At 32.3% G+C, this 21,476-nt stretch overlaps 1 protein-coding gene across 3 annotated transcripts in view; it reads left to right on the top strand.

Moving 5' to 3' along the window:
• LOC148944648 (sushi, von Willebrand factor type A, EGF and pentraxin domain-containing protein 1-like) overlaps positions 1 to 21,476 on the top strand; it is a 190,846-nt gene that overhangs the window by 146,036 nt on the left and 23,334 nt on the right. For all 3 annotated transcript variants that reach the window (XM_089099709.1, XM_089099710.1, XM_089099711.1), the window contains exon 17: positions 15,371 to 15,532. In XM_089099709.1, the coding sequence (XP_088955835.1) occupies positions 15,371 to 15,532 (162 nt within the window). The remainder of the gene's footprint in view (positions 1 to 15,370; positions 15,533 to 21,476) is intronic.

Below are 21,476 nucleotides of genomic sequence, written 5' to 3'. Positions count from 1 at the left end.
ATTTCAGTAGTGTTTTGTTGTGTTTTAACTTGGCACAGTTACATTTTCTTGATTTTTCAAAGTTAATTTCGAATTTCTTTCGCTGAAATGCAAGAGTTGGAATATTTCAGTAGTGTTTGGTTGTGGTTTACCTTGTCACAGTTACATTTTCTTGATTTTTCAAAGTTCATTTTGAATTTCATTCATTGAAATGCAAGAGTTGGAATATTTCTGTAGTGTTTGGATGTGGTTTACCTTGTCACAGTTACATTTTCTTGATTTTTCAAAGTTCATTTTGAATTTCTTTCGTTGAAATGCAAGAGTTGCAATATTTCAGTAGTGTTTGGGTATGGTTTACCTTGTCACATCTACATGCTCTTGTTTTTTAATTTGTCATTGCTAATTTATTTCTTTGATATTCTTTAGTTTGAGTATTTCGGTAGTGTTTGGTTTTGGTTTAACTTGTTACTGTTACATTTTCCTTATTTTTCAAAGTTCATTTTGAATTTCTTTCGTTGAGATGCAAGAGTTGGAATATTTCAGTAGTGTTTGGTTGTGGTTTACCTTGTCACAGTTACATTCTCATGATTTTCAAAGTTCCGTTTGAATTTCTTTCGTTGAAATGCAAGAGTTGGAATATTTCAGTAGTGTTTGGTTGTGGTTTACCATGTCAAAGTTACATTTTCTTGATTTTTCAAAGTTCATTTTGAATTACTTTCATTGAAATGCAAGATTTGGAATATTTCAGTAGTGTTTGGTTGTGTTTTAACTTGGCACAGTTACATTATCTTGATTTTTCAAAGTTAATTTCGAATTTCTTTCGCTGAAATGCAAGAGTTGGAATATTTCAGTAGTGTTTGGTTGTGGTTTACCTTGTCACAGTTACATTTTCTTGATTTTTCAAAGTTCATTTCGAATTTCTTTCGCTGAAATGCAAGAGTTGGAATATTTCAGTAGTGTTTGGTTGTGGTTTACCATGTCACAGTTACATTTTCTTGATTTTTCAAAGTTCATTTTGAACTTCTTTCATTAAATTGCAAGAGTTGGAATATTTCAGTAGTGTTTGATTGGGATGTAAAATATCTTCTGTTTATTGTCTTGATTTTTCACAGTCCTTTTTGAATTTTAATCATTGATATGCAAGAATTAGAATATATATGTAGTGTGTGGTAAGGTATTACATTGAAACAGATAAATAATAAAGATTTTTAATAGAACATTTTGAATTTATTTATTTGAAATGCAATAGTTGGAATAGTTCAGAATTGTGTGTTTGTGTTTTAAATTGTCACAGTTAAATTTTCTTGATTTTTCAAAGTTCATTTTGAGCTTTACAGAGTTTGAGAGACTCAGTTGCCTAATTCCGTGTGGTTTTCCTTTGCTTGGTGGTCATTAAAAACGAAATTTTTGTGTTAAATCAGTAGTTTTTTGTATCTTTTAAAAGAGCTTTAAGGGGTTTGAGAGACTCAGTTGCCTGATTCCTTTTGGTTTTTCTTTACTTGTTGGTCATTTGTTGTATCTTTTAAAAGAGCTTTACAGGGTTTGAGAGACTCAGTTGCCTAATTCCGTGTGATTTTCCTTTACTTGACGATCATTAAAAAGGAAATTTTTGTGTTAAATAAGTAGTTTTTGTATCTTTTAAAAGAGCTTTAAGGGGTTTGAGAGACTCAGTTCCCTGATTCAGTGTGGTTTTTTCTTTACTTGATGGTCATTTGTTGTATCTTTTAAAAGAGCTTTACAGGGTTTGAGAGACTCAGTTGCCTAATTCCGTGTGATTTTTCTTTACGTGGTATTCATTAAAAACGATAATAGTTCTTTTAAGAACGAGTTTTGTACCTATTAAAATAGCACTCCTGGATATGAGAGTCTTTGTTACTTGATTCCATGAGATTTGTCATTACTTGGTATACGTTAAAAACGACCTATTTTTGTACTTACAGACGATTTAGTATATAATGAATTAAATTTTATGTTTGTGTGTGATTAAGTTTTACCTTGTCACAGTTACATTTTCTTTATTTTTCAAAGTTCATTTTGAATTTCTTTCGTTGAAATGCAAGAGTTGGAATATTTCAGTAGTGTTTGGTTGTGCTTTACCTTGTCACAGTTACATTTTCTTGATTTTTCAAAGTTCATTTTGAATTTCTTTCGCAGAAATCCAAGAGTTGGAATATTTCAGTATTGTTTGGTTGTGGTTTACCTTGTCACAGTTACATTTTCTTGATTTTTCAAAGTTCATTTTGAATTTCTTTCGTTGAAATGCAAGAGTTGGAATATTTCAGTACTGTTTGATTGTGGTTTAACTTGTCACAGTTACATTTTTCTGATTTTTCAAAGTTCATTTTGAATTTCTTTTGCTGAAATGCAAGAGTTGGAATATTTCAGTAGGGTTTGGTTGTGGTTTACCTTGTCACAGTTACATTTTCTTGATTTTTCAAAGTTCTTTTTGAATTTCTTTCGCTGAAATGCAAGAGTTGGATTATTTCAGTGTCACAGTTACATTTTCTTGATTTTTCATTTTATTGATTTTTCTAAGTTAGTTTTTAATTTATTCCGTTGAAATGAAAGAATTGGAATATTTCAGTAGTGTTTGGTTGTGGTTTACCTTGTCACAGTTACATTTTCTTGATTTTTCAAAGTTCATTTTGAATTTCGTTCGTTGAAATGCAAGAGTTGGAATATTTCAGTAGTTTTTGGTTGTGGTTTACCTAGTAAAAGTTACATTTTATTGATTTTTAAAAGTTCATTTTGAATTTCTTTCGTTGAAATGCAAGAGTTGGAATATTTCAGTAGTGTTTGGTTTTGGTTTACCTTGTCACAGTTACATTTTCTTGATTTTTCAAAGTTAAATTTAATTTCTTTCGTTGAAATGCAAGAGTTGGAATATTTCAGTAGTGTTTGGTTGTGGTTTACCATGTCACAGTTACATTTTCATGATTTTTCAATGTTCATTTTGAATTTCTTTCATTGAAATGAAAGAGTTGGACAATTTAAATAGTGTGTGTTTGTGGTTTACCTTGTAACAGTTACATTATAATGATTTAAAATTTATACTTTATTAAAAATATAGGATTATGTATATCTAATTACTCTATCACAAGATTGTTTTTGTGGTATAACTTGTCACAGTTAAATTTTCTTGATTTTTCAAAGTTCATTTTGAATTTCTTTCGTTGAAATGCAAGAGTTGGAATATTTCAGTAGTGTTTTGTCGTGGTTTACCTTGTCACAGTTACACTCTCTTGATTTTTCAAAGTTCATTTTGAATTTATTTCGTTGAAATGCAAGATTTGGAATATTTCAGTTGTGTTTTATGGTGGTTTACATTGTCACAGTTACATTCTCTTGTTTTTTCAAAGTTCATTTTAAATTTATTTCGCTGAAATGCAAGAGTTGGAATATTTCAATGTCACAGTTACATTTTTTTGATTTTTTAAAGTTCATTTTGAATTTCTTTCGTTGAAATGCAAGAGTCAGTTACATTTTCTTGATTTTTTCAAATCTCACTTTGAATTTCTTTAGTTTAATTTCTATATTTGGAATATTTCAGTAGCGTTTGGTCATGTTTTACATTGTCAAAGTTACTTTTTCTCTATATGCCAAAGTACATTTTGAAAATCTTTCGCTGAAATTCAAGATTTGGAATATTTCAGTAGTGTTACGTTGTGGTTTACCTTATCATAGTTAAATTTTAATGTTTTTTAGATTTTCATTTTTTAAGGTTTCACCTCTTGAATATACAGTACAGATACTTCATTCAAGAAATGTGATTAAACACGTTTTGAAACTACATGCTATTTGCATGCCTTTCCTTGGCACCTTTCCAAATGAACGGGGATTCCCCACTGCTTCCTACACATTGCAAAAAGTGAGCAGTACGAAAACTCCACGTTTTTTCAACCAGACTGGTTTTTTAGACAACACACCCACAGAGATGACACAGAGTCATAGTGAGAGAGATATCCAAAAAGTTGGGTTGATCTAGGTTCACTTAGAGTGGCGTGCCACTCATCAAGAAAATGTAACTGTGACAAGGTAAACCACAACCAAACACTACTGAAATATTCCAATTCTCTCATTTCAACGAAAGAAATTCAAAATGAACTTTGAAAAATCAAGAAAATGAAAAATCAAGAAAATGTAACTGTGACACTGAAATATTCCAACTATTGCATTTCAGAGAAAGAAATTCAAAAAGAACTTTGAAAAATCAAGAAAATGTAACTGTGACAAGGTAAACCACAACCAAACACTACTGAAATATTCCAACTCTTGCAATTTCAACGAAAGAAATTCAAAATGAACTTTGAAAAATCAAGAAAATGTAACTGTGACAAGTTAAACCATAACCAAACAATACTGAAATATTCCAACTCTTGCATTTCAACGAAAGAAATTCAAAATGAACTTTGAAAAATCAAGAAAATGTAACTGTGACAAGGTAAACCACAACCAAACACTACTGAAATATTCAAACTTTTGAATTTCGACGAAAGAAATTCAAAATGAACTTTGAAAAATCAAGAAAATGTAACTGTGACAAGGTAAACCACAACCAAACACTACTGAAATATTCCAACTCTTGCATTTCAACGAAAGAAATTCAAAATGAACTTTGAAAAATCAAGAAAATGTAACTGTGACAAGGTAAAACTGAGTCTCTCAATCCCCGTATAGTTCTTTTAAAAGACACAAAAACTACTTATTTAACACAAAAATTTCGTTTTTAATGACTACCAAGTAAAGAAAAATCACACGGAGTCAGGCAACTGAGTCTCTCAAACCCCTTAAAGCTCTTTTAAAAGATACAAAAACTACTTATTTAACACAAAAATTTCGTTTTTAATGACCATCAAGCAAAGAAAAATCACACGTAATTATGCAACTGAGTCTCTCAAACCCTGTAAAGCTCTTTTAAAAGTTACAAGAAATGACCATCAAGTAAAGAAAAAACCACACTGAATCAGGCAACTGAGTCTCTCAAACCCCTTAAAGCTCTTTTAAAAGATACAAAAACTACTTATTTAACACAAAAATTTCATTTTTAATGATCGTCAAGTAAAGGAAAATCACACGGAATTAGGCAACTGAGTCTCTCAAACCCTGTAAAGCTCTTTTAAAAGATACAACAAATGACAATCAAGTAAAGAAAAACCACACGGAATCAGGCAACTGAGTCTCTCAAACCCCTAAAAGCTCTTTTAAAAGATACAAAAAACTACTGATATAACACAAAAATTTCGTTTTTAATGACCTACAAGCAAAGGAAAAACACACGGAATTAGGCAACTGAGTCTCTCAAACTCTGTAAAGCTCAAAATGAACTTTTAAAAATCAAGAAAATCTATCTGTGACAATGTAAACCACAACCAAACACTACTGAAATATTCCAAAACTTGCATTTAAGCTAAATAAATTATATATGACATTTGAAAAATCAAGAAAATGTAACTTTGAAAAGGTAAACCACAACAAAACACTACTGAAATATTCCAACTCTTGCATTTCAACGAAAGAAATTCAAAATCAACTTTGAAAAATCACGAAAATGAAACTGTGACAAGGTAAACCACAACCAAACACTACTGAAATATTCCAACTCTTGCATTTCAGCGAAAGAAATTCAAAATTAAATTTTAAAAAAAAATAAATTTTATAATTTAATATGTACCAAACAAAAAACCTGTAATTAAATATAACAACTATTTAATTTAATAGAAATAAATTCAAATTGAAATTTTAAAAATCAAGAAAATTTAACTGTTACAAGATAAACCATAACCAAACACTACTGAAATATTCCAACTTTTGGATTTCAGCGAAAGAAATTCAAAATGAACTTTGAAAAATCAAGAAAATGTAACTGTGACAAGGTAAACCACAACCAAAAACTACTTAAATATTCCAACTCTTTCATTTAAACGAAAGAAATTAAAAATGAATTTTGAAAAATCAAGAAAATGTAAATGTGACAAGGTAAAACTGAGTCTCTCAATCCCCGTAAAGCTCTTTTAAAAGATACAAGAACTACTTATTTAACACAAAAATTTAGTTTTTAATGACCACCAAGTAAAGAAAAATCACACGGAATCAAGCAACTGAGTCTCTCAAATCCATTAAAGCTCTTTTAAAAGATACAAAAACTACTTATTTAACACAAAAATTTCGTTTTTAATGACCATCAAGCAAAGAAAAATCACACGGAATTAGGCAACTGAGTCTCTCAAACCCTGTAAAGCTATTTTAAAAGATAAAACAAATGACCATCAATTAAAGAAAAAACCACACTGAATCAGGGAACTGAGTCTCTCAAACCCCTTAAAGCTCTTTTAAAAGATACAAAAACTACTTATTTAACACAAAAATTTCATTTTTAATGATCGTCAAGTAAAGGAAAATCACACGGAATTAGGCAACTGAGTCTCTCAAACCCTGTAAAGCTCTTTTAAAAGATACAACAAATGACCATCAAGTAAAGAAAAACCACACGGAATCAGGCAACTGAGTCTCTCAAACCCCTTAAAGCTCTTTTAAAAGATACAAAAAACTACTGATTTAACACAAAAATTTCGTTTTTAATGACCACCAAGCAAAGGAAAACCACACGGAATTAGGCAACTGAGTCTCTCAAACTCTGTAAAGCTCAAAATGAACTTTTAAAAATAAATAATATTTATCTTTTAAAATGTAAACCACAACCAACCACTACTGAAATATTCCTACTCTTGCATTTTAATGACAGAAATTCAAAATGAACTTTGAAAAATCAAGAAAATGTAACTGTGACGTGGTGAATCATAACTAAACACCAATGAAATATTCCAACTCTTGCATTTCAACGAAACGAATTCAAAATGAACTTTGAAAAATCAAGAAATTGTAACTGTGACAATGTAAACAATGACCAACCACTACTGAAAATTTCAAACTCTTGCATTTCATTGAAAGAAAGTCAAAATGAAATTTGAAAAATCTAGAAAATGTAACTGTGACATGGTAAACCACAACCAAACACTAATGAAATTCAAAATGAACTTTGAAAAATCAAGAAAATGTAACTGTGACAAGGTAAACCACAACCAAACACTACTGAAATATTCCAACTCTTGCATTTCAGCGAAAGAAATTCGAAATGAACTTTGAAAAATCAAGAAAATGTAACTATGACAAGATAAATCACAACCAAACACAACTGAAATATTCCAACTCTTGCATTTCAACGAAAGAAATTCAAAATGAACTTTGAAAAATCAAGAAAATGTAACTGTGACAAGGTAAACCACAACCAAACACTACTGAAATATTCCAACTCCTGAATTTCAACGAAAGAAATTAAAAAATAACTTTGAAAAAAAAATAAAATGTAAAATTGAAAACTTAAACAAATACAAAACACTACTGAAATATTTCAACTCTTGAATTTCAACGAAAGAAATTCAAAATGAACTTTGAAAAATCAAGAAAATGTAACTGTGACAAGGTAAACCACAACCAAACACTACTGAAATAATCCTACTCTTGCATGTCAATGAATGAAATTCAAAATGAACGTTGAAAAATCAAGAAAATGTAACTGTGACAAGGTAAACCACAACAAAACACTACTGAAATATTCCAACTCTTGCATTTCAGCGAAAGAAATTCGAAATGAACTTTGAAAAATCATGAAAATGTAACTGTGACAAAATAAAACACAACCAAACACTACTGAAATATTCCAACTCTTGCATTTCAACGAAAGAAATTCAAAATTAACTTTTAAAAATAAATAAAATGTAACTGTGACAAGGTAAACCACAACCAAACACTACTGAAATATTCCAACTCTTGCATTTCAGCGAAATAAATTAAAAATTAACTTTGAAAATCAAGAGAATGTAACTGTGACAAGGTAAACCACAACCAAACACTACTGAAATATTCCAACTCTTGCATTTCAACGAAAGAAATTCAAAATGAACTTTGAAAAATCAAGAAAATGTAACTGTGACAAGGTAAACCACAACCAAACACTACTGAAATATTCCAACTCTTGCATTTCAACGAAAGAAATTCAAAATGAACATTGAAAAATCAAGAAAATGTAACTGTGACAAGGTAAACCACAACCATACACTACTGAAATATTCCAACTCTTGCATTTCAACGAAAGAAATTCAAAATGAACTTTGAAAAATCAAGAAAATGTAACTGTGACAAGGTAAACCACAACCAAACACTACTGAAATATTCCAAATCTTGCATTTCAATGAATGAAATTCAACATTAACTTTGAAAAATCCAGAAAATATAAGTTTGACATGGTAAACCACAACCAAACACTACTGAAATATTCCAACTCTTGCATTTCAACGACAGATATTCAAATGAACTTTGAAAAATAAAAAAAATGTAACTGTGACAAGGTAAACCACATACCCACACTACATAAAGATTCCAACACTAGCATATAAACTAAATAAATAAAAAAAGAAAATATAACAAAAAATAATTTTGAAGTTTTACAATTAAAAACAATTAAATAAACTCCATAAATATTAAAAATCTTTAATTTCATCTAAAGAAATTCAAAAAGAAATTTTAAAAATCTAGCAACTTTAAATTTGACAAGGTAAACCACAACCAAACACTACTGAAATATTCCAATTCTCTCATTTCAACGGAAGAAATTCAAAATTAACTTTGAAAAATCAAGAAAATGAAAAATCAAGAAAATGTAACTGTGACACTGAAATATTCCAACTCTTGCATTTCAGCTAAATAAATTCAAAAAGAACTTTGAAAAATCAAGAAAATGTAACTGTGACAAGGTAAACCACAACCAAACACTACTGAAATATTCCAACTCTTGCATTTTAGCGAAAGAAATTCAAAATTAACTTTTAAAAATAAAGAAAATTTAAATGTGAAAATGTAAACCACAAACAAAAAGTAATGAAATATTAAAAATCTTTAATTTAATCGAAATAAATTAAAAATTAACTTTGAAAAATCAATAAAATGTAACTGTGACAAGGTAAACCACAACCAAACACTACTGAAATATTCCAACTCTTGCATTTCGGCGAAAGAAATTCAAAATGAACTTTGAAAAATCAAGAAAATGTAACTGTGACAAGGTAAACCACAACCAAACACTGCTGAAATATTCCAACTCTTGCATTTCAACGAAAGAAATTAAAAATTAACTTTAAAAAATAAAGAAAATGTAACTGTGACAAGGTAAAACTGAGTCTCTCAAACCCCGTAAAGATCTATTAAAAGATACAAAAACTACTTATTTAACACAAAAATTTCGTTTTTAATGACTACCAAGTAAAGAAAAACCACACGGAATCAGGCAACTGAGTCTCTCAAACCCCTTAAAGCTCTTTTAAAAGATACAGAAAAACTACTTATTTAACACACAAATTTCGTTTTTAATGAACAACAATTAAAGAAAAATCACACGGAATTAGGCAACTGAGTCTCTCAAACCCAGTAAAGCTCTTTTAAAAGATAAAACAAATGAACATCAATTAAATAAAAAACCACACTGAATCAGGCACCTGAGTCTCTCAACCCCCTTAAAGATCTTTTAAAAGATACAAAAACTACTTATTTAACACAAAAATTTCGTTTTTAATGACCATCAAGTAAAGGAAAATCACACGGAATTAGGCAACTGAGTCTCTCAAACCCTGTAAAGCTCTTTTAAAAGATACAACAAATGACCATCAAGTAAAGAAAAACCACACGGAATCAGGCAACTGAGTCTCTCAAACCCCTTAAAGCTCTTTTAAAAGATACAAAAAACTACTGATTTAACACAAAAATTTCGGTTTTAATGACCACCAAGTAAAGGAAAACCACACGGAATCAGGCAACTGAGTCTCTCAAACTCTGTAAAGCTCAAAATGAACTTTTAAAAATCAATAAAATGTAAATTATACAATGTAAACCACAAACAAACAATACTGAAATACTCAAACTATTTTATTTCAATGAAATAAATAAAAAATGAACTTTGAAAAATCAAGAAAATGTAACTGTGACAAGGTAAAACCACAACAAAACACTACTAAATTATTCCAAATCTTGCATTTCAATGAAAAAAATTCAAATTGAACTTTGAAAAATCAAGAAAATGAAACTGTGACAATGTAAACCACAACCAAACACTACTGAAATATTCCAACTCTTGCATTTCAGCGAAAGAAATTCATAATGAACTTTGAAAAATCGAGAAAATGTAACTGTGACAAGGTAAACCACAACCAAACACTACTGAAATATTCCAACTCTTGCATTTCAATGAAAGAAATTCAAAATGAACTTTGAAAAATCAAGAAAATGTAACTGTAACAAGGTAAACCACAACCCAACACTACTTAAATATTACAAATCTTGCAATTAATCGAAATAAATTCAGAATGATCTTTCAAAAATCAATAAAATTTAAATGTATCAAGTTAAACAACAAAAAAAACCTACTGAACTAATACAACTCTAGAATTTCAGCGATAGAAATTCAAACGGAACTTTGAAAATCAAGAGAATGTAACTGTGACAAGGTAAACCACGGCCCCTTTGGGGGCCTAGAGAACCTTTGAGGACCGGGGGGTTCCTTCGGGGTTGGGGGGGGGGGATCGGAGCCCTTTGGGGTTGTGGTAAGGGACCTCACGGGTAAACCACGACAAAGCACTACTCTCGTGGAACTCAATTCCCATTTAACTCAACCCCCGTGCAACTGAATCGCCCTTGTAACTGAACCCCTGTATAACCGAAACTCCCGTGCAACTGTATCCCCTTTAACTGAACCCCCGTAAAACAACAGAGTCCTTCAAACAGAACTTTGAAAATCAAGAGAATGTAAAAGTTACAAGGTAAACCACGGCCCCTTTGGGAGCCTAGAGAACCTTTGAGGACTGGGGGGGGGGGGTTCCTTCGGGGTTGGCGTGGGGGGATCGGAGCCCTTTGGGGTTGTGGTAAGGGACCTCACGGCTAAACCACGACAAAGCACTACTCTCGTGGAACTCAATTCCTATTTAACTCAACCCCCGTGCAACTGAATCCTCCCTTGTAACAGAAACCCCCGTGCAACAGTATCCCCTTTAACTGAACCCCCGTAAAACAACAGAGTCCTTCAAACGGAACTTTGAAAATCAAGAGAATGTAAAAGTTACAAGGTAAACTACGGCCTCTTTGGGGGCCTAGAGAATCTTTGAGGACCGGGGGGTTCCTGCGGGGTTGGAGTGGGGGGATCGGAGCCCATCAGAGCCCTTTGGGGTTGTGGTAAGGGACCTCACGGCTAAACCACGACAAAGCACTACTCTCGTGGAACTCAATTCCCATTTAACTCAACCCCCGTGCAACTGAATCCCCCTTGTAACTGAACCCCTGTATAACCGAAACCCCCCGTGCAACAGTATCCCCTTTAACTGAAACCTTGTGCATCTCACCCCTCCATGCAAACCATCCCTTTCAAAACACTTTTCAGCCATTTCTTTTTAAACTGACAATATTTTTCAAACGTTACTTATGTATTATACAGACCTCATCGGCGTGGTAAAGCTAGGTCAATTCACAATGTCATTCTACCGTTACTTTTCAATTAAGCTATTGAATACTTTCTAGCAATGTCTCTTGTAAGCGTCAAATCTATAAAGTATCTGAGCTTATTCTTTGTATTGTTGATGCAAGCATCTCATTCCTTAATTACCTGTGAGGCCTTCTTAACCAACGAAATATCTTTACGCAAGTATCTTTTCACGAAAAATTCACAAATCTCGTAAACTAAAGCTTGTGTATTATAACCACCACAGAGTAACTTCGCTAATACATGGGTTGGGATGGAGGGATCGGAGTCCTTAGGGGGTGCGGTAGGGGACCTCACAACACTGTTCAAATGGAACTTGTGTATTATAACGAGCACCGACCCCATGTAACTGAACCCCTGTATAACCGAAACCCCGTACAACTGAACCTCCGTGCTACTCGATCCCATTTAACTAATCCCCGTGTAACTGAATCCCCCCTTGTAACCGAAACCCCCGTGCAACAGTATCCCCTTTAACTGAACCCCCGTGCAACTCACCCCTCCATGCAACCCATCCCTCTCAAAACACTTTTCAGCCATTTCTTTTTAAATTGACAATATTTTTCAAACGTTACTTATGTATTATACAGACCACATCGGCGTGGTAAAGCTAGGTCAAGTCACAATGTCATTATATCGTTACTTTTCAATTAAGCTATTGAATACCTTCTAGCAATGTCTCTTGTAAGCGTCAAATCTATAAAGTATCTGAGCTTATTCTTTGTATTGTTGATGCAAGCATCTCATTCTTTAATTACCCGTGAGGCATTCTTAACCAACGAAATATCTTTACGCAAGTATCTTTTCGCGAAAAATTCACAAATCTCGTAAACTAAAGCTTGTGTATTATAACGACCACAGAGTAACTTCGCTAATACATGGGTTGGGATGGGGGGATCGGAGTCCTTTGGGCGTGTGGTAGGGGAGCTCACAACACTGTTCAAATGGAACTTGTGTATTATAACGACCACCGACCCCATGTAACTGAACCCCTGTATAACCGAAACCCCGTACAACTGAACCTCCGTGCTACTCGATCCCATTTAACTAATCCCCGTGTAACTGAATCCGTATGTAACTGAACCCTCGTGCAAGTCAACCCTCGTGCAACTGAACTCCCTCAAAACACTTTTCAGCCATTTCTTGTTAATTTTTTATTTCTAAAATATTTAAAATTGACAACACTGTGCAAATCATCACTTGTGTATTATACAATACACATTCATCCCATCTCCCTCAAAACACTTTTCAGTCATTTCTCGTTAAATTGACAATACGCTCCAAAACATCACTTGTGTATTATACAGTACATAATTACGGCATCTCCTCCAATTCGCAAATCCCATTACCCCTTTTTTTTGCAAAGGTTAATCAAACACATCCGATTGTAAAAGCATTAAAAAAATTTCCAATCACTAAACGAAAATAGAATAGAACAAAAAACCTACTAATCAACTTACAGATGAATGACCACGGATTTAACCTAATTACCTGGTGGTTTTGGTTTATCACTAAAAAAGACATTGAACTTTGAAATTGCGTAAATCTACTGACAAAGAACATTTCAAATTGCTATAGCTTCAAGCAAATTCCATATGATATTTCAAATTGCTATATGTCTACGCAAATTCCATATGATATTTCAAATTGCTATAGCTTCAAGCAAATTCCATATGATATTTCAAATTGCTATATGTCTACGCAAATTCCATATGATATTTCAAATTGCTGTAGCTTCAAGCAAATTCAAAAGACCTATTCTCCTAAAGGGTTGTCGTAAAACTTCAAAAGGACTCATTCAATTGGAAATTGAAAGGGCTAGTGCCTATGCCTTCCCAAGGCCAGAACAAAATTTACACTTTACTGAAAAAAATACAAATGAATATGCATTGTCTGTTTAATATACATATACTGATATTTAGTAATCAAAATGCTAAAATTATTTGATTTATTGAAGTTATAAAAGTAAAAACATTTATTTTTTTTCAGTAAAGTGCAAATTTTGTTCTAGCCTTGGGAAGGCATAGGGTTTTTCAGCTCAACTTATGCTAATTTCTGCCCCCTTTGAGTCTGACTCGATTATTTATTGTAATTTCTGTTCGTTTTGGGTTTTATTTATTTATCGATGCTGATTTGTGGTCGTTTCACGCTTGGTAGATTATTTGATTTCATTTTTGCTCATTTCTTGTTTAATGGAGTTCTTTACTTTTCTTTGAAAAACTTGTTTTGCAGAAAAAGTTTTTTAAATTAATATAAAATAAATAAAGTGAGGCCATTGTTCTGGGTACCCGGCTGACTGACCGTATTTCAAACAATAGGCTATACGAAAAATGTGGTTCGATACCGCTCTCTAGGGCTATAATGAAAGAAAGGTTGAGGTGGTTTGGGCACGTTCTGCGGATGAAAGATGACAGATTGCCGAAGATTGTTCTTTTCGGCCAACCATCTAGGGCTAAACGGAAAGCAGGTCGTCCCCGTCTGGGATGGGAGGACGTCATAAAGAAAGATTTAAAGGAAATGGGAACTTCGTGGGTGGGTGTAAAAAGGGAGGCTTTGAATAGATTGGGGTTGAGGAGGATCGTGCATAGCTGTGTTGGCCTCAAGCGGCTGGGTGCTGCGGTGAGTTCTTAGTTAGTTTTAGTTAGTTAGTTATTATAGATTGAAATGACTTAATCAGTTTGTACTGTCTGTAGAGGCTTTGTTTGTGATCTTGAGTCAGTTCCTGTACTGAACACCTCCCATACCTTAGGAAATCCCTTTTTCTAAGGCCTTTTGTCCCTTTTTAGCCTAAGGCCTAATCCCTTTTCCTAAGTCCTTTTCCATGACCTTTCGTTATTCCACATTATTCAACTTAAATTAAGTGATTACATTAGATTTTTAAATTTTGAGTTCTCCCTCTCGTTTTGGGTTACCAACTCAAAATTCATTGCTCTTCTGTCGAAAGGAACCGAGTCCGTTGAGATTTTGAATTGAAATCATGTAGTTGCAGCCATCAAGCCATGGCTAATTTTAGAAAAAGTCATGACAGATATTTCGAGTGACTGAGAGGCAAACCTGGCAAAAGCCCTTTTTAGGATTATATAAAAATGATGTCATTTCATTTGTTGATAGATAAATCGAGAAGCTGAGCTTCTAGAAGCTGATATAAAAAGGTTAAGAAACACCAATCTAGGGCCGGCTACAATGTATTAGAATCAACTGAATAATAAGGAGTATACTGAACAATTCTCTTTTTCTTATCAATTCGGAGCCATATTTCGAAATTCATAGTTTCTCGTGTTATTTATATCTTACTTATTCCAGATTGTTAAATGTAGATTAAGTGATTACCTCAGATCTTGAATTTTGAGTTCTCAATCTCATAATTGAGTCACATTTTTTCAATTTTTTTGAGTTGTCAATTAAAGTAAAAATCTTCAAAAACGTTTTACAGCAGATCTCCTTTGAAGTAAACAAATAATTAAGAATTCTGAGAGTTTTCACCTAAATGACTAATTAGTCAAAAAATGTATTTTGTTGATTTAGTAGAAATACGTTGATTTGTTGATTTTTTTTTGTTGATTTAGCAGACATGCGTAGTAATCCCTACTGGAATTACTGGGAGTTGCCAATCTTCCAATTTTGGATTCTATGTAAAAACAACTGTAAAATGTCATTATTTATTCTATTGTGTTGTTATTTTAAGCCTGTTGTTATTGAAATATAAATATATTTCACACTATTAAAAAAGTTAATATTAATCTATTTTATAATCAAATCAATTATAAGCATTCTGTGTCATAATACTATAATAATTAGTTTCCCTGTTTGTAGTTCTATGTCCGATCGGTACTTACTTCAACGTAATTACTGAGGTCTGTCTTCCGTGTCCACAAGGAACTTTCCAGTCAGAGGAGGGGAAATTAGCCTGCATGGTTTGTCCCGAAAATACTTCAACAAAATCTGGCAGTGCTAAGCTACCTGGAGACTGTAAAGGTATGGTGAAAAAACAACATTTGTTCCTTGGTAAGTTGTGAAGTACAATCATCATACACTAAAAATACCAGTATTAAACGAAATCACAGTGGAAAACTGTCAGAATATTCGAAAAAGCAAAATTCTATCATTATTATAACTTGTCCGAGACCTCAAGATTCCTAAAAAAAAGCAACTGCAAAATGAAACATGTAATATATGTATATATATATATATATATATATATATATATATATATATATATATATATATATATATATATATATATATATATATATATATATATATATATATATATATATATATATATATATATATATATATATATATATATATATATATATATATATATATATATATATATATATATATATATATTTATATATATATATATATATATATATATATATATATATATATATATATATATATATATATATATATATATATATATATATATATATATATATATATATATATATATATATATATATATATATTTCCTTTGGAATACACACAGATTAGATTTCCAAAATTTTTGGCCTTTGGAATAAACATCAAAATTACTTTTGAATCTGCTGCTTTTTGAATTAAAATAAAGTTGCCATCAAGCCATGACAAATTGTAAAAAAAAGGCCAATATAGATAGTGAGAGTGAGAGGCAAAGCTGGCATAATTTTGAGGATTTTGAGGAAATGATGTTATTTTCACTTGTTGATAGATAGTCTATTATCCGTCTATCCTAGGGACATCCTAGATCAAATACAATCATCAAATACATCAAGACAAAAACTTTTTTTGCATCCAGGACCCACCTTAGGTTTATTCTTGCTCAAAATCCATCATTTCTAAGACTTTTTTTGTTTCCTAATTATGAATTTTTTAGGGCAGTACCACATTTTCTTCCCTTTTGCCACTTTGATCTGTGAAAATAAATTAGTAAAACCAATTAGTTAAGATGATTTAAGTTAAGTTTAAACAAGGTTATATATATATATATATATATATATATATATATATGTTTATACATATATATATATACATATATATATATATATATGTGTGTGTGTGTGTGTATATATCAGTGGCCATATATTCAAAAGAAATGAACAAATTTGAAAAAAAATTGAACAATAACACTCAACATATTGGAAATATATCTTCCTTGTCTCTAAAAGCTTTTTCACAAAACTTTCTACAGTAATTAGGTCCCTAGAAGAGGTCTCAAAAATACATGAGAGCAGTGGTGCATCCCCTCAAAAAACTATTCCTTAAATTCACCAAACTTTGGCAATTACTCAGAATTTTTTCCAGATAATCCCTAAACTCCCCAAAAAGATAGTAAGCACACCATCCATCTTTGTCATATGAATCCAAGGTTCCCTACACAGTGGCACATACTTTGCTCGCACCTGTAACATACAGTTAGGTGACCTCCCTGGTAGGTTCAATCTCAAGTAAAACTCTTCTCCATTGACTACTTTCATCTGGTTATACAATCTTAGGGTATTTGGCTTCTCAATACAAGTAACTACTACTACTACTAACAACTTACCACCGCTTCAAGACACAGGAGGCCAACACAGCCATGCACACTCCTCCTACATCCCAATCTATTCAAAGCCCCCCTCTTTATACCCTCCCAGGAAGTTTTCATTTACTTTAAATCTTTCTTTATGACATCCTCCCACCCCAACTGCAAACGACCTGTTTTCTGTTTAGCTCTAGACAGTGGGCCAAAAAGGAAAATCTTTGGCAATCTGTCACCCTTCATTTGCAGAATGTGCCCTAGCCGTTTCAACCTTTCTTTCTTTATAGCCCTAGAAAGCGGTAGGAAGCATGAACTTAGGTGATACAGAATTTGTTTACTCAGGAAGGAAGGATGGGGTATATAGACAGGGACTAAGACTCACAATGAATAAGGAAAGTGCTAAGTCTTGTTTAGACTGGGAAGGTATTAATAATAGTATACTTATCACTCATTTTATGACTAAAAACTTCAGGGTATGAGTTATAGTAGTATATGCCCTAGTAGAACCGACTGCCGGAGATACTAGTGATTCGGAGGAATTTTACGTACAGTTACAGGAGCACATAGACCGTGTCCCGGGGAGAAATATGGTTTTTTTTTTAGGAGACTTTAACGCCCAGTTTTGTAGAAATAGTGATAGATGGTCTTCTAGCTTAGGTAATTTTGGTTTAGCAAAAGAAAACAGTAATGTCTACAGATTGTTGCAATTTCGCAAGCAAATCAATCTAGTTATAACAAGTACAGTGTTTGGTCATAAAATGTCCAATAAGTTAACATGATATTTAAATGATGGTAAGGCATCAGACCTTATTGATTATGGTATTTTAAGCTAAAGATTGGTAGGATCAATACAAGATACTAGGATAAATTGGAGAGCTGTTTTGTAAAGGTCACCATCTGCTGTTGTCTAGGGTTAATTTACAGCTTAAATTTTGGAAGGGTAACCACCTCACAGGACGTTATGATATTGGTAGACTCCAGAATGAGAATTTGATTTCCAGGAACACTTGAATAATAAACTGGAAAGTTTAAAATTTGACAGTGTGGAAGATGGATGGAATAATTTTAGGAAAACAATTTGTGAAGTTGCTGGTGTTATGTTAGGGAAGGAAGTTAGGAGCACAGCTAGAAATATTTGTTACAAAGCTTTAGATTTAATAGAGATGAGAAGAGGCTTAAAGAAAAAGTATATGAGTGATTGATCATTTTATAACAAAATGTATGTAAAGGAAGCGGCGAAAGTATTAAAACATGAACTAAAGAAGTGTGAAGTGGATGCCATGGATAAATTTGCCAAGGATCTGGAAGATGCAGCTAGACAGCATAATAGTAAAATATTGAAATATAGAGAGGTGATAAGAGTGAGTGTGGTAATTATTGAGGCAGTAGTCTGGTCTCTGTAGGTAGCAAATTACTAACCAACATGATACACTTTAGACTGTTAGATGTTGTAGACAAAGTTTTAAGAAAAGAACAGTTTGGTTTTAGAAAAGATAGAGCATGTGTTGACCAAACTTTCACTCGTAGGCTAATAATTGAAAATTGAGTTATCAAGTACCTTTGGTGCTCAGTTTTATAGATTATGAGCAAGCGTTCAGTTCTGTTGATAGAAGAGCTTTAGCAAAGGTTTTATGCTTGTATGGTCTACTAGACAAATATATTAAAGGGATTAGTGCTATGTCCGAGGATAACACTGCTGTGGTTAAGGTTGGAAATAAGGTTAGAAGCTGGTTCCGTATTAAATCAGGAGTTAAGCAGGACTGAGTTCTATCCCCCTTTATGTGGATCATTTTGATGGATTTTGTCTTAAGAAGCACAGAGAAAGCCATGGGAGACCACGGAATCCAATGGAGAGTAAAATCTCTTCTGGACTTAGATTATGCTTATGATTTTAGTATCCTAGATGAAAGTGTGAGCAAAATGAATTAGCTTTTAGAGGTTCTGTGAGTTCAGGGTGCTAGAATAGGTCTGAAAATAAATTTTAAGAAGACTAAGTCACTAAGGCTAGGAATTAGTGAAGATGAAAAGATGAAGTTAGATAAAGAAAATTTTGATTTGGTTCACAGCTTCACATACATGGGTAGCATTATTAGTCAAGACAATGGCATCAGTGAAGATCATAAAAGTAGTAGAGCCAAGGCTCAGTGCTTTTTTCACAGTTAAAAAAAGTTTGGAAGAACAGGAAGATAAGTCTGCAACCCAAGATTAAAATATTAGAAGCTACAGTGACGACAGTGGTCAAAAATGGCTCTGAAGTATGGGTGCTGCAAAAAGTGGATGAAGATTTGCTAGATGTTTTCCAGAGAAATTGCATACGGATTGTTCCGGATTACCGGCAGACTGATCGTATTTCAATCTGTAGGCTGTACGAAAAATATGGTTCAATCCCACTTTCTAGGGCTAGAAAGGTTGAGAAAGAAAGGTTGAGATGGCTAGGGCACATTCTGCGGATGAAGGATGACAGATTGCTGAAGATTCTCCTTTTCGACCAACCGTTCAGGGCTAAACGGAAAGCAGGTCATCCTCGTCTGGGGTGAAAGGAGCCTATAAAGAAAGATTTAAAGGAAATGGGAACTTCCTGGGAGGTTGTAAAGAGGGGGGTTTCATATAGATTGGGATGGAGGGGGAGCGTGCGTGTCTGTGTTGGCCTCAGGTGGTTTTGTGCTGTGGTGAGTTGTTAGCAGTAGTAGTAGCGGTCCTTGACACTTCAAAGTAATTTTCCGGGGGATTTTATGGACAGTAGAATGAAAGGGAAAAGATATGGAAACTTAATAGGTATATACAAACAAATGAACAGCTTTGAAGCGTTTTTTTTTTTTTTTTTTTTTTTTTTTTTTTTTTTTTTTTTAGGCTGTTATTGATTTGTCCTCATTTCACTTGAGAAAAAAGAAATAAAAAAGAAAACAATTTGTAAGTTTTCTAGATTCTTTGTAGGTACTTTTTTTCTTTCTTAAAGTCTTAACAAAAAAAAGAAGAAAATTACTTTCCTAAAATTCCATAGTAAAAAATGTGCTCTAATTTCATTCATTCATATCTTTAAATAATCTTTTGTATCATAATACCTTTCCATTTGATAATGAAATAAATTGAAAGCATAATAACGGGAAAAGCTTTTAATTAAGAATATGAACTGTGAAAATAAGCGCACAGAACTTTTAACACAAATATTAATAAAAGTCTGAATATTTTGGCTTCATATCCAGAATATTTTATCAAATGTAAAATATTAGATAATAAAAAAAACTAAATTAAGTAATTAAACACAAAAGCACAAGAAACAAGATGAAAAAAACAACAACCAAATGCTATAAAAAGAAAAAATATTGAAAGATATCACATAGGATAAAAAAAAACTCATTAGAATTGAGGTGTTTTTAGTTTTGAGTTTACGATGGTTTATATTTAATAAATACGATGTTCCATGTCCATGGATTCTTCTTTTGGTTGACTGTGTTTGTCTGTACTCTTTGCCCTAGGTGATTGGAGAGGGTAAGGTCAAGGCCTCGTTCAAGTAATTATCTTTCTGAATTGCTAAATTAGGAAATCTGTTTTTTCTTCTTTTTTTACCAAATACATGCCTTCACATATAGTTGTTGATTGCACATTATAGTTGTTAGTTTTAAAACGGATATATAGTAGCATAAATACACAATAACCACGGACATACACAATAGTATACATCGGTTTTCCTCACTTATGTTTGAGTCCGTGGTTTTCTTTTAATACGAGTTTATGTGATAAATAATAGTTGTTGTCTTTAAAAACAAGTCCAAACATACATCGGTTTTTCTCACTTATGTGAGTCCGTGTTTTTCTTTTAATACGAGTTTATGTGATAAATAATAGTTGTTGTCTTTAAAAACAAGTCCAAACATACATCGGTTTTTCTCACTTATGTGAGTCCGTGTTTTTCTTTTAATACGAGTTTATGTGATAAATAATAGTTGTTGATTTAAAAACAAGTCTAAACATAAAGACAAGTTAAGAAAACTTGACTTTTTTTAATTCAACCTCTTTTTCAGTAGTGTCGCCTGTGTAAAGTGAGCCAAAACCTCAGCGCTTTTATTTGTCTCCTGAGTGTTCGATTATGGACGAGGGTTGTACCTCCAAGGGGGATAATCCTTCTGATAAATTTTTTACATATGTGTGGTTTTTATTATTATTTTCTTTTAATAATCTTACAAGAACTTACCTACCTTATTAAAAATAAAAAAAGTTGCTTTTCAACAAATTTTTTATTGTGTATAAGTATATAAAATGACAGAAAATGACATTGTAATTAGTTCTTTCAAAGAAATGAAAAACAAGTTTTTGCAATAAAGTGACAATTTCTCTCTCGAGAGGAAAAACGAAAAAAAAGATAACGATATAAAAATCTCGAAAAGAAATATTTTCAGCCAGTGAAATGTTATA

Source organism: Artemia sp. Qi Xiang Cuo, chromosome 14, assembly GCF_049724085.1.
Source record: "Artemia sp. Qi Xiang Cuo chromosome 14, ASM4972408v1, whole genome shotgun sequence".
NCBI lineage: Eukaryota > Metazoa > Arthropoda > Branchiopoda > Anostraca > Artemiidae > Artemia > Artemia sp. Qi Xiang Cuo.
This window is presented reverse-complemented; position numbering and strand designations above follow the sequence as displayed.